This window comes from Alosa sapidissima, chromosome 13, assembly GCF_018492685.1.
Source record: "Alosa sapidissima isolate fAloSap1 chromosome 13, fAloSap1.pri, whole genome shotgun sequence".
In the NCBI taxonomy this organism is placed as follows: Eukaryota; Metazoa; Chordata; class Actinopteri; order Clupeiformes; family Clupeidae; genus Alosa; species Alosa sapidissima.
This window is the reverse complement of record NC_055969.1, coordinates 31,222,737-31,236,808: the sequence shown is the minus strand read 5'-3', so window position 1 is coordinate 31,236,808 and position 14,072 is coordinate 31,222,737. Positions and strand designations below refer to the sequence as shown.

Sequence of the window (14,072 nt, the reverse complement as noted above, 5' to 3'; positions counted from 1 at the left end):
TTCCATAGCCTATTTCTAAATAGGCTACCAAGCAAATGAGTATGACTGAGACGATACATAAAACACAGAGTCTATAATAAAGCAATACGGATTACTCCTCAAATGTAGAAATAATTCAAGAAATGTAAAGAAAGGATGCGAAATCATATATGTGATGTGTTCCACCCAGTCTTCTGCCTGTCTGACGACAGTGTACCAAGGCAAGATGATACACAGCCATCCTCATCAGGCGACTGTCCATCCGCGCAGACGTGGATTATGGGAGTTGTATTTTAAACGTTTTGGGAACCATGACATTCATGGGAGGGACTTATGAATGGAAACTACAAACCCCATAATTCCTCCACGCACTGGTAGCGTGATCGGCGCGTGGAAACCATGGCGTTCCCTTGGACCGTCTGACCAGGGGTAACAGAAAAATATTCAGTCGAGCAACGCATGTTTGCCCCATTTGAGCTACGATAAGCTTGGATTCCGTGACTAAAGAAAATGGGGTCTCGTATCAAGTAAGCGTTATTTATTCTCGAATTTCAGGTCACAAAAGAAAATCCTACATTTTATCGAGAAAGTGACAGTGGCTCCACAAGGCCTGGATCTGTTACGGCAGAAAGGATGTCCTGATATTTGGTTAATATACTCATCTTATCACATGCGATATTTGAAATTGTATATAATTACTACATATTGTTATGTGTAGGCAATGAGAATAAGCGTTGGTGTCCCTATTTCCTGCCTTTTACCTCAGGGAAATACCATGTGTGAACATGTAAACAATGTGAAGGCTTGGCACCTTTACTATCTGTATCCTAGTGTAGGTGAAGGCTACGAATGTTTACATTTGCGCACACAAGGTTCTGTCCTTGAACATTGTTTCTGCGGTCTGTCTTGATACATTGTTACATGTGTCGGTAGGAATTAAGAAATGTGTCAACGCGCTAATACATTGTTTCAAGTTCAGCTGGAAACACAGAATGCTAAGCTAGTCAGTTCTGCTATCAATTTGATGTGAGGTTATGTTGCGCCAGACGTGAACGACTTGTTTGCGTTTATGATGCCATATTTTCACTGTGTTATGTAGGCCTAGTCTATCATAAAGTGTTCCATTACTGTTTTCTCAAAAGGATGTAAATGTCACGTCTGATGGGTAGGCCTACACTATTAACATTGAATTGTCAACATTGTTTATTTTTCTTCACTAGCCCCAGTAGAAAGACCGTACTCTTGACCTCCATTATTATTTGACACTCAGTCGGAAGACACTGAGGCTGTTCTTTGATATTTTCATTAAGTCAAGTGATTTCACCTAATTCAACATCTACATTGCGAACTGCCTTCCAGAATGCAGCAATAGCCTACTCATTGCAAAAGGGACAGTGTTACCAAAGTTGTGAAGTAATTAGCATTCCTTCCTTTCAACCAGCACTGCACTTCTGTAATCACTGAACACATATAGATCTGCTATGACCGTAATCACATTCCTCCAACTCAGTTTACTGAGAACCTGGGTTTGGATCACAGTTGGCAGCAGAAGGGTTGACACTGTAAACCAACCAAGATTTCACATCTTTTTGTCAGTGACTTCACTTCCATGGTAACCCACACATTCTGAGAAACACCACTGACTCAGTTCTGACTTGCCTGAACACTTGCATGTGGGCTCTGTACATTCTGTTGCAATCAGTTGTTGTTCAGCCTCGGTTGACCTCTGTCTTTTACATGTGATTTTTTGCAGGGAGAGCCCAGAGTCAACGTTCGAAGTGTATGTGGAGGTGATACACCCTGGAACGGCAGGACCAGGTAGGCTATCAGCTTTCACATTCAGGACTCAGGAGTCCCTGACATTCTCATGAATAACTTAAGGTGTTCTGAATGGGGTGAATGCTCAAGTGATTGTGCTCTGTCTATTTCAACACCCAACGCACTGTGGTGGATCACATCAGAGTCACTGGGAAAAGTCGTATCTCGGGGTTATATTCCACCGTATATTGCAGTGAATCTTGAAAGATGATGCCTCTACTCACAGAGAAGTGTGGTACTGTCACAGACTCAAACTTAGTGTGCTAGCATGTGACCACTCTTCTGTGGACCTAAGCCTACTCTTCCAAGTGTCCATTCAGCACTTTCTGCCTCAGTTTCAGTTCCTCTGTTACAGAGGACAGAGAAACACTAGTGTTTAAGATGCATGCAGTGGTACATGCTGTGTACCAGGGATACTATATCTGTACCAGGGGTGCTCACAGATTACTTGAATGCTTGTATCTTAATGTACTTCTCCCTAGTCTATTTGTGTTCATCCAGTTATATATAAAAGAGTTTCTGTTCCATTTTGAATTAGAATTGTACAAATATTTCTACTGTGGTGACCCACCCTAACAAATATTCTTACCATGAAAACGTTTTGGAGTTAGCTAGTTTTTTTTCTGTGATCATGTCAGTGAAAAATAGGTTCAGGTGTATCGTTGCACAGGAGAACAATTTGTTCAGAACAGTTTTTGATTGCATTATGTTGTAATATTTTAGTGTCAAGTGTGATCATTTTGTGATTGTAGCCTATACTATGGTAGACAGGTAGGATTACATGTCCAAATGCCCACCTTAGGATGATATCCTGATAACACCACTGATTATTAATATTTTGAAGGGGACATTCTGTTTAGGCTACTAAGCCTAAAAAGAAGTAAAAAATAATGCGTTCACAGAATTTTATTTTCAACTTTGTTTCACCCATTATCAAACACCCTCCTCCACCACTGACATTTATACTTAAAGAGAAACTATGCAGTATTGCCAATTTCTTCGCTGTTTTCTCGGGTTTTGCTTCATTTCGCTGGCTCTGTCATGACGAATGTCTGAGAAACTCCATCGCTACCTTGTTCTAGCTGGTGCCTAATGTGTATGTGTATTTAAATGCAGTACAGCAATTTGTTACACTCGTTATACTTCCTGACACTGAGGCCGTCGGCCCGCCGGCCCAAAGTCGCAAGGGTGTTTTTTCCGCTCACAGGACCTAGGGGGAAGCAGGACAGCCACCATTCAACCCGAAAAAGTCATATAACCATTCCAATGACTCCGAAGCTATTAAATTAAGGTAAATTAAGCTAAAAAACCTGCATAGTTCGCCTTTAAATTACTGCTCTGACATGTTTGCTGTGTGTAGGCCTGCAGTTGTGTTATTATGCTGTATGTGCAAGTGCTACTACTTAGATATAGGACAGCATAACTTTTTGTTATTACAAACAAATACTGATACTTAAAGGTATGCAAGATTTTCACCTTAATATAACCTTGACAAAGCCAATTTGATGGTAAACAAACATGTGATGGGGGAATCGTTCACCTAGCATAGCCAAACAGCATAGCTGTAGCGAGTCACTAACAAGAGAACCAGCCATGCAACTTCTAGAATAGTTGACCCGAAGACATCTCATGAAAATCGTGAAACATTCTTACCCGAACACCAAACTTCCTGTGGCTGTTTTCCAACCGATAAGACCTGCTCAGAGTGCAACAGAAGGGCCGTTTGCCATATTAAGAGTTTATGTGCCGCCAAAATTATTTTGGAAGCATTATTTTAAGGTAAAAAAGAACTCTTAAGGGGGTCTATAAAGACGAACTCTCCCAAGGGTACCTCCTCTCCTAACACTTCTAGTAACCCAACACACCTAGCATGCACTTACCATTGATGGTAATTTTGATACCACAGATGAAATAGAGACCCAGTCAGACCAATAGTATGAAAAATCAGGAACAGAGTTTATTTACAATGATGCACATCAGGGAAGAGACAGCATGACTTCACCTAAAGATCCATCAGCTGCTCTGACTAGACAAGGAAATAGTTAGAGTTTAAGCATCCTTCCAGGCTGAGGGGAGATGGCGTTGGTCATCCCATCTCATGTGGACTACACTGAATCAGACTCTGATTAGTGGCAACCTGGCAATCCGGAGCAGATAGCTACTGACGCAGCCATGCAGAACAGTGAAACACTGCAAAGTCATAATATATAACACATATACATATACACAGGGACAGTAAAGATATCATACTTTTAGTGTCAAAGTGGCCCACTAATGAGAAATGCAGAACATTAAACCACATATTGGAATATTGGCAGAGGTGGAAAAAGTATGAAAATATTGTGCTCAAGTAAAAGTACCTATACCTTGATGAAATATTACTCAAGTACAAGTTAAAATACCGATCTGAAAATGTACTCAAGTAAAAGTAAAAAGTAGTTCATTTAAAATGTACTTTAAGTAAAAGTTACTTAGTTACTTTTTTTTTTTGGGGGGGGTACCAGAACAACCAGTTTTACCAGAGACTTTCTAATGAGGAGATACAGCACTCAAAAAATCCTCCATAGTAATGCATGGGGTTAGTTTGTAGCGCAAACTTCACAACCCTTCCGCGGCAAAACGTTGACATGTGAATACATTGAGCCAATCATGTGGTGTGTTGTAAAATACATTAAGCCAATCATGTGGTGTGCTGTGAAGACATCATGCCAATCATCTGTTGTGATCTCGCTGCTGGAGCAAGATTGGTGTCGTGAAGCTTTACGCACACACATTTCTGCCGAAATAGATGCACGATAAGTGCCCAAAAAGTGTTGCAATATGGCCGCCGAGTGGAGGTACTTGCCTGATAAGGATGTTGAGAAATGGAGATCTATGTGAAAAATCACCGGAGTTCTCCTTTAAGTTTGAGCAGTAGTTGATTTTCAAAGTTAGTTGCACTCATCCTTGGGTTGCTTTGCAGTGAACAGTAATCCAGCACAACTGAAAAGCCCCTCACAGGCAGCTGAGGCAGGCAGGCCAATGTTGAGTTGCAGAGAGTTTTTTTTATATTTGGAAACGAGCAGAAGGTTCAGCAGATTAAAGGGCGTCGAACTGGGGGGGAAAGTGGGAAGTATAGGGCAATGGAGGAGAGGGCCCTTGAAAAGTGGAATACAGGGGGCACAACATTTTCATCAGGCATTAGTAATAACTCAGGTAATCCACACATAAAAAATCCAAACAACTCCATAAGTAGAGTCATGTGTAATTAAGTGGAATAACACATGGAAAAAGTATTGAACACGCTAAGAAAAAGTACTAAGGCAAGGAACGAGCTGGAATCTGTAAGTAGTTAAAGAGTAGTTATCCTTTCTATCTGCGCAAATTAATATAAGCTTGGTTAGTAGTTTACATATTGATGGGCTATAAAAAGGTTTTTCATTACCAAGGTGTCACACAAGAAACATTTCATGATGGATAAAAGCAAAAAGCTCTCCCAAGACCTTTGCAACCTTATTGTTGCAAAACATATCAATGAAACTGGTTACAGATGCATTTCAAAACTTCAGAATCTTCCAGTAAGCAGCATGGGAGCCATTATCTCCAAGTGGAAGTAACATCACTGCATCATCAAACGGCACAGGATCTCCTCGCAATATTTCTGACCAGGGAGTCAGAAGGATAGTCAATTCCAAGAGCCAAGGACCACTCGGAGAAAGCTCCAGAAAGACTTGAAGGCAGCCAATTCAATTAAACAGTTCTGGAAGTAATCTGGAACTAAAGATTAGGATTCACAAGAGGGACCCCTGGAATCTGTTTAGAACAATGGACCAAAATCACACCTGATACTGCGACTAATAAGTTTTGTCATACAGGAAATGTCTTGAAGCTTTCTTTACAAACAAAGGCTTTTCCACAAAGTATTGAAGAAATTTCAGTAGGCACGTTCAATACTTTTTTCCTGTGTCATTCCACTTTAATACACAAAACTCTTATGTTTGGATTTTTTAGGCCTATATGTGTGTTAATATAATGTGTGGTGAAAATTTCGAATAGACTCACTGGAAGTTTAGGCTAATTACTGGAAAAAAAATTAAGCGTTCAATACTTATTTCCACCATATATTTATTTTACCTGAATATTTTAACTTCAAAATTAAATGTAAAGTTTGACTGACTGGATTTTGTATACAAAACATAGTGAAAACTGTCTAAGGTCACTCTCACTCTCCCTTGCTAAAGAGCTAAATGGTTTAGTCCGCCTGCACGATTCATAAGGTAGTCTATCTTTTGTTTATTTAGTTGAGCATCGCTAGTAGTGGACCACTAATTGTTGTGCTGCTGGTGCAATGTCTTTCTCCAAGTAAGCCAAGTCAGGTTACTAAAAACAAAGGCCAAAACAGGAAAAAGAGAGACATCAAAATGAGGGGAAACAACTGCTAATAAACTTCTTTCCAAAGAAAGGTGAGCACAAACGTCAAAACACGAAATCCCATGGTGTTTGCTTGAATATCTCCGCAATCATTGGTGCTAAAACGAACTGAGACAACCCATTGGAATAGTGGAAAATACACTTTCATAGGTTAGGCTAATCTGATGCATCTCGTGATCCAGCTCCATCTCCATCACTTTCAGAAAGACTGCATGGCCTCAGCTTGATTCATGTCCTGTTGTAGGCTACATGCTGATCATTAACACTAGGCTAGTGGTTTAGGGCGTGATTTTTTTTTCTCTCCCTTTCTGTTTTCGTTAGTCTTAACTTTTTTTTTTTTACTCAAGTAACAGATGGGATTTTTGATGTAGCGAAGTACAATACTTCACTCAAAAAGTAAAATACCGATTTTATAAACTACTTAAAAAATACAAAATACACAGAAAAACTACTCAATACAGTAACGTGAGTAAATGTATTTCGTTACTTTCCACCTCTGAATATTGGACACATATTGGAATACTGGACATGATGTTCTATTCCACTTTCCATATTGGAATACTGGACATGATGTTCTATTCCACTTTCCATATTGGAATACTGGACATGATGTTCTATTCCACTTTCCATATTGGAATACTGGACCTAATGTTCTATTCCACTTTCTCTCACCATGCTCTTCCCCTTCTTCCCTCCTCTACCTCCTTCTTGTTCTAGCACTTTCTCCTTTGATTACACTTTGACTAGTTCTTAAACTTCTACACTCATCATCTGGTAATACAAGTAGTATTGATTACTGTACTATTAGTTGCTACCTAATGTCTCCACCTTTTTCCTGATTTTGAAGTGACTTTGGATCATTAAAGTACTGCTAAATTAATAAATGTAAATCTAAATGTCCTCCACAGCAAATGGAGATATGATTTTTAGCCATACTGCCTAGCCCTATGTTGAAGTTGATTTCTGAATTGTTTTGCCTCGACATGACATTACATTCACAGCTATGAACCATTGGTTATTTCAGTCTCAACATTTGGAAGATTAAATTAAGTCTGTTTATTACTGGGGGGCAAATCACTGATGAAGAATTAGTTGTGAGGCCATCTAGTCATTTTGCAAAAGCAGATATCTAGAGACTTGTGGTGTGACATAGGGCAGCTGTTGCGGGAATTTAAGTGATGACAAAGCAGGGTTTTTCTTAGGTCATGAGCTTCTGGCTGCTGAAGGGGAGTTGTGCACTAGTGTAGGCTTAGGCATTAATTAATCATTTAAATGATGCTATTCAAATGATGCCATCTACACCTAATGCGTATTGGATTACAACTTGTTACACTGACTGTCTCTCCTCTTTTGTCAATCGTGCATGTGATCTATATGGAGATCATTTCTAATGGTAACACTGTCAGACCTGAATATAGGATTGGTACATCATATTCAATGAAATGGTTGCGTATTGTATTAGATTAAAGTACTTTTAATAATTTGTATGGACCCTTTCAAGAGAGTTCCATTATCAGCATCATAGTTGGCCCCACAAGGCTTCCTTTTTAACATTCCATATGTTATCTTAATGCAGAGGAAGTAGATTGGGGCCCAAATAGAACGTTCAAGCATTGTTTTTGTTTTTATTGTTGAAAGGGTCTATTGAAAACTTTGACACACATCCACTTTGTCTTTCTTTCATATTCTTACACCTGGCCTACACCGGGTCCACAGCTGAAAACACTGTATTTCAATTCTACGGAAAAGCAAGCTGGCACACTCAGTCTGTCACAAGCTAGTCACAAACTAGTCTATTGCTGTAATGACCAGTTTCTTTCTTTCTTTGGATGTTCAATGAAAGTCTTGTGTGAACATGTGGCATAGAAAAACACCTGACAACGGGACCGTTTTGCAGGGCAGCCGGTGATTTTGTGTGATAACCTATGTATAAGTATAAGTATAGTATATATACTCTTTTGGTCCCGTGAGGGGAAATTTGGTCTCTGCATTTATCCCAATCCGTGAATTAGTGAAACACACACAGCACACAGTGTACACACAGTGAGGTGAAGCACACACTAATCCCGGCGCAGTGAGCTGCCTGCATCAACAGCGGCGCTCGGGGAGGGGTTAGGTGCCTTGCTCAAGGGCACTTCAGCCGTGCCTACTGGTCGGGGTTCGAACCGGCAACCCTCCGGTTACAGGTCCGAAGTGCTAATCAGTAGGCCACGGCTGCCCCACACCTGTCTGTACGATAAGGCTAGATTTAATGGAGGTCATTTAAAAGAAAAGTGGCTTGGCATATCTTGATTAAAACATTTCCTGTGTGGACTGTGAGAGGAGAACTAACTGGAGTCTATAGTCTCTTGAGAGTTTCTCTAATACCTCACTGCTGGAGCTAGTCCACTGCTGCTCACCATGGGCCCAAATCGCTGTTCTACACACATTCAAGGCCTTCTTAACCCTGCTCCGTTGTGAATGGGTGGTGGTGGTGGTGGTGATTCTTTGTAAATGGCAAAACGGTTAACTCAGAAAGAGTTAATCAGAGTCATTGCATTTCCATGTGAATGAGCTACCACTACTCCTTGGGTCCTTTATCCCCTGTTCAGCACAGGGAGAAGGGGACACTGGCGTACCTACATTCAGGGGGCTCCACTTCACAGGAGGTGTGCAGCCAAACACACAGGCATTTGGCCTCCTCCTCGGACATGGTTTTAATTGGAAGGTCGATACGTAAAGGGCCACAGCCACAAAGAAAACAGTCGGACCTTTAATGGGAACCCACAATAACCTTTAAAATGGCCGAATCAGATAATGCTGGACCGCAGGATGGATTTTCTGCGTCAAAACACAGATCATCTCAAGGAATTGTTGTAGAAACTTTAGCTGTTTTTCAGAAGTGCTCTAAAAGGGAAAAAAGTGTGACTTTGTAATTTAAACTCAGAAGCCCTTTCAGTTGTTTACTGGTGGCTAGCTGCTGTTTTTTTTCCGGCTACGATCAGGCACGCTTTGATGAGTGTAACAGTGGTATTTCACATTCCGCCTCCCCGAGGTCAGCAGCGTGACCCCTGACCCTCGTGGGAACTGCGGGCCTGGCCCCTGAGGAGTGACGGCAGCAGGAGTGCAGCAAACACTAATTAAGCTTCCTGCTTCTCTCGCTTTCTCGCTTTCTCGCTCGCTCGCTCGTTCGCTCTCTGATTGTAGAGCGGCACAGGACTAGTGCCAAGCAGTGGTTTGGGTTTGAGCAAGGAAGGGAGGGAAGTGTGGGAAGGAGGTGGAGAGAGAGAGAGAGAGGGAGAGAAAGGAAAATGAGAGGAAGGAAGAGTGAGAGAATGTAGAGAGAGAGAAACATAGAGACTTAAAGTTTAATAGACGATGTATCTTTTTCATGGAAGTTAAGTCGTGTGTGAATACTGTATAGCTGTGCTGCCGCAGTGGTCATACAGCCCCCCGCCACATAGTATTTCCATAGATTTTTTCTCTTGTAGTTTCCATTTGACCGATAATAATTTACTTGTTAAAAACCAGCTTGCATTCAGAGCTCAGTTTTGAGAAAAAAGACAACAATGGCAAAATAGCAAAACAACAACAAAAAAAAAACTTCAGTTGCACTGAATCATGACAGACATGGAACGCAAATGCCTTTTGTTTTTCTGGGTCGCCGAGCGACGGCCGCTGCACTCTTGAGTCTCCTCGTCTCGCAGTTGGTTTCGCCGGGCGCTGCAAGCTCGCATGCATCCATCCATCCATCCATCCATCCATCCATCCATCTCCCATCTCCCCAATTTGTCCAATTTCAGTTGATGCAATCAAACTGATCCCGACTGGCTGCGACCCTCGCGTGGCATTGCCCCACAGCTGACAATCAATGTGTTCTGCATGATTAAGGCCCATTTCGCCTCTCCACCCAGCCCTGTCCAGTCCCACAGTGCAGGCCGACTATTTATGATATGACTAACGTCCTCTCCTCTCCACCCCCATGCCACCTCCCATCCGACTTCACCCAGCACCCCCCCAACACACACACACACACACACACACACACACACACACACACAATCCCCATACACAAGGAGATGTAGACAGACACACAGACCCATGGAAACATAGTCACATCGACAGGCGGACAGGGAGACAGATAGAAACACTCACGCTCTCTCTCTTTTTCACACACACACACACCCCTCCCTCCTTCTCCTGTTCTCTCTGTCTCCAGGGCTTTGGGATTAAGGCGGCCTTGTTTTGTTTGCAGAGGCAGGGCTCCTTCAGTTGGAAGACTGTGCTATTTGCTCTCCAGTGCTTTATCGAGCAGAAAAAAAAAAACACAAGAAGACGAGGGAAAGCGAGCCAAACCTTAGTCGGAAATAAGACTATGCTGGATTTGTCCCCCTTTTCAGCTGGAGGAGGAGGGGAAAAAACAAACAAAATTGGAGCACTAGAGCCCCCTCCTTCATTTTTTTTTTTTTTTGGCTTAGTCTGTCAAACCTCTGCCTCATTTTCTTTCTGACCTTTCTTTTTAGCCTCCTAGTTCTAGCTCTCTGGTTCTTCTCTCTCTCTCACACACACACACACACACACACACACACACACACACACACACACCTGGATCGGTTCCCACTTCGCTCAGGAGCCCCTGATGTCTTCATCAGACCCTGAGTGGGACGCCTCTGTTGGGGGTGGGTGTTGTGTGGGAGCGAGCGAGAGAGAGGGAGGACCGTGGGCTTGTGTCCATACCGCACCCTCGTCAGCCCTGCAACCCGATCCGGCATGGGCCCCCCCTGTCTGCTGGGTGTGTGGTTATGGTTGGGCTGTGTGTGGCTACAAGCAGCCTGGCTTGGGCTAGGGCTTTGGCTTGGCTCGGCTTGGCTTGGCTTGTGTCAGGTTTTCACAGGCAGTGAAAGTGCCTTAATCCAGGCAAACACCAGTGAATGGAGAAGCAGATTTGCAACAGAAGGTTTTACCAGGCTATGGAAGAAGCGGAGGAGGAGGAGCGGGGGTGAAAGGCTAGATGAGACATGATGCCGGCGTTTAACTTTTAACACGCTTGGAGAACCCTCCACGCACCCCCCCCCCCCCCCCCCAGAGCTTGCTTCGCTTTCTCTTGTGTATCTTCTGTAGTGTTTTTGTACCATAGTCTTGGAATCATGCCAAGCACAATATCAGAAACTACTCTATAATCCAGAGCTGAATTCCTGACCAAGTTTACAATCCCCAGTCTTCCAGCTACTCAAGGAAAAAGTGCTGTCTTGTAATATGTTGCAGTGCAAGTGTGTTAAACATGTCATGCTCTTGTTAGCCGAGTTCACTGCGAGTGGATTGATTGACACATGATATTCTGCTTGTGTCATGTCTTGTCAGGCCACATCGCCTCACCTTCCTCTCTCTTGAGATGCTTCCTCGAGAGCCGCCCAAAGAAGTGAGATAGAGGGGGGGAGGGAGGGGGAGGGTGCGTGACACACAGACACAGAGAGATCCGCACCGTGCCTCAGCAAGAACAGCTGACATCGTGCTGTGTTGTGGGTGTTTGCTGAGATTGCATGCAGTGAACTGACCAATGGTGTTTTGGGAGCAAAAAAAAGCTTTCGCACTTGCAGCTTTGAGAGCACACAACACTTTGGTTTGTCGCTTAAGCTCCGGTCACGGACAGCTGGCCTCCCTCTCTGTCCCGGAGCTGCGGTCCTCAGGCCTGCGTTCAGATGACACCAGCCCCTGTGGTATGTGTTTGGGTGGGGGGGCAGAGAATGGAAGGGTGGGGGACAAGCCTCATATTTTTAGAAGTGTTAGCACACTGGGGCTGGATACTGCTGAAGTTACTGCTCCATGATGCTGGTCCAGCTCCCTCACCACTGACCTATATAAAAAACCGGACTGGCCGTGGCTAACTAGCCAGCTAGCGCATTCTCATCCACATGCATGCAAGCTTGTGCATTTTGTGCAAGTTTTGCGTTGCTGTTGAGGTCAGTTGGAAAACTAAATGGATATTCTAAAACTGAGTTTGCATGTAACCAGGAGTGACCTCGTGTCAGTATGCTAGCACAATGCCACAGTAGTTTCCATAGTGGATGGACCTGTGACTTGTCTCATGTGAAACAGGTATTTTGGGAAATGGGGGACTCCTCCGACGCTGTATTGGGGTTTTTGTTTAGTGGGGTCGGCCAGGATTCTGAGTCCTCAAGCATGAGGTTGCCAAAACAGAGCCTGAGACTCCACAGGAATGGGGAGTGTTGGCACGCCAGTGAGAACTGAACTGACCTAACCCCTCTCCTCTCTCTCCGTCTCTCTCTCGCTCTCTCTCTCTCTCTCTCTCTGGGTTTGTCCGACACTATAAATGGCACATGTTTATGTCCCCCCCCCACACACACACACACTCCCATTCCTTCTGTCTTCTTTCCTTCTCATCCTTTGGTTCGTCCTTGCCGAGTGACTTTCTTCCACGACATCTTTCTGTCTCTGTTCAGCATCTGTTTCCCCTCAGTGAGCCCCTTTCTTTTCTGGTGCACTTTACTGAGGCCTCACACTTACCTGCTAAGGACACGGACCCCCTTCTCTGCTTTTCAAGGTCATTGCCAGTGACTCTTCCCACAGAGGGCACTGAGCCCATTGATTTGCCCCTGTCTGATGCTCCAGAACAACAAGTTTGTTCAGACACCGTTTCTCTTGTTGGACAGCACTAAACAGCTTTTCCATCAGCCCGTCTGTAAAGGCATTCAGCAGGTGTAGTTGTGATGCAAGCTGACTTCTTTTGTGTGTGTGTGTGTGTGTGTGTGTGTGTGTGTGTGTGTGTGGTGTGTGTTTTTCCTGGCTCGAGGAGGTCTCTTCTCTTAATTACAGTAGTGCAGGTCCTGGGAGAGCCATGTCCTGTGAGTAACACACTCCCCCCCCTCACACACACTCTGCCTGCCCCCTCCCCTCCCTCCTCCTCCTCCCCTCCCTCCTCCTCCTCCTCCTCCTCCTGCAGGCCTCCTGCAGGCCTCCAGCAGAGTCCCCATTACTGGCAGGCCAAGGCCGGCTGTTTGTAGCCCCACACGCTGCACAATTAAAAGCAGCCAGATCAAAAAGACAGGGGAAGTCTCAGTGCGGTGCGATGCTTTTTAAAAATGCACATCCTTTTATTGATGGCTGTCTATGTGTTTTTTTTTTTTTCTTCTCCTTTTTCTTCTCCTTCCTCTTTCTTTTTTTCCCTCCCTCCATTCCTTCTTTCATGCCTCCCTCCTTTTCATTACGGTGGCTCTGGATGGGAGGGCAAACAGCGCGAGCTGCCTCAGCAGTTAACTTCATCTCATCTTCTCCTTTGAAATATGGATCAGGGCTTTTAAGTCTTTGTGTCGCAGGTCTTACTAAAAATGGCCTTAAATGGCATACCTTGACATGTGACTCAAGATTGTGTGTGTGTGTGTGTGTGTGTGTGTGTGTGTGTGTGTGTGTGTTTGTGTGTGCGTATGCATGTGCATGTGCATGTTTTTATATCATATAAATTGTTTTAATTGTTGATGTCTTTCTCTTTGTCTTCCATTTGTCCGTTTATTGGTTAGTTGTGTGAGTGGTTGTCTGCATGTTATATAGGTTTTGGAATATGTCAGGGGTAGTATAGGCAATTGTATGCATCATATTGTACTGTGTGTGTGTGCGTGTGTAAATAGATAGATAGATAGATAGATAGATAGATAGATAGATAGATAGATAGATAGATACTTTATTGATCCCTAGGGGAAATTCAAGGAAGTGTGTGCGTGTGTGTGTGTGCGTGCGCGTGCGTGCTCCTAAACACATTCTTCCATCTCAGCGGAGCAGGGTGTCTTGAGGTGAGTGTCAGCTCCAATTCTCACTCCCAGCTCCCTGCCGATAGGTGATGAATCCCCATCACCCCCAGGGATGCTGTGGCC

At 43.7% G+C, this 14,072-nt stretch overlaps 1 protein-coding gene across 5 annotated transcripts in view; it reads left to right on the top strand.

Moving 5' to 3' along the window:
- Positions 1–365: 365 nt before the first annotated feature.
- The window catches only part of dennd1a (DENN/MADD domain containing 1A), an 87,445-nt gene continuing 73,738 nt past the window's right edge, over positions 366–14,072 (top strand). For all 5 annotated transcript variants that reach the window (XM_042059089.1, XM_042059091.1, XM_042059088.1 and 2 more), the window contains exons 1-2: positions 366–506; positions 1,733–1,797. In XM_042059089.1, the coding sequence (XP_041915023.1) occupies positions 490–506; positions 1,733–1,797 (82 nt within the window). In that variant the 5' untranslated portion in view covers positions 366–489. The remainder of the gene's footprint in view (positions 507–1,732; positions 1,798–14,072) is intronic.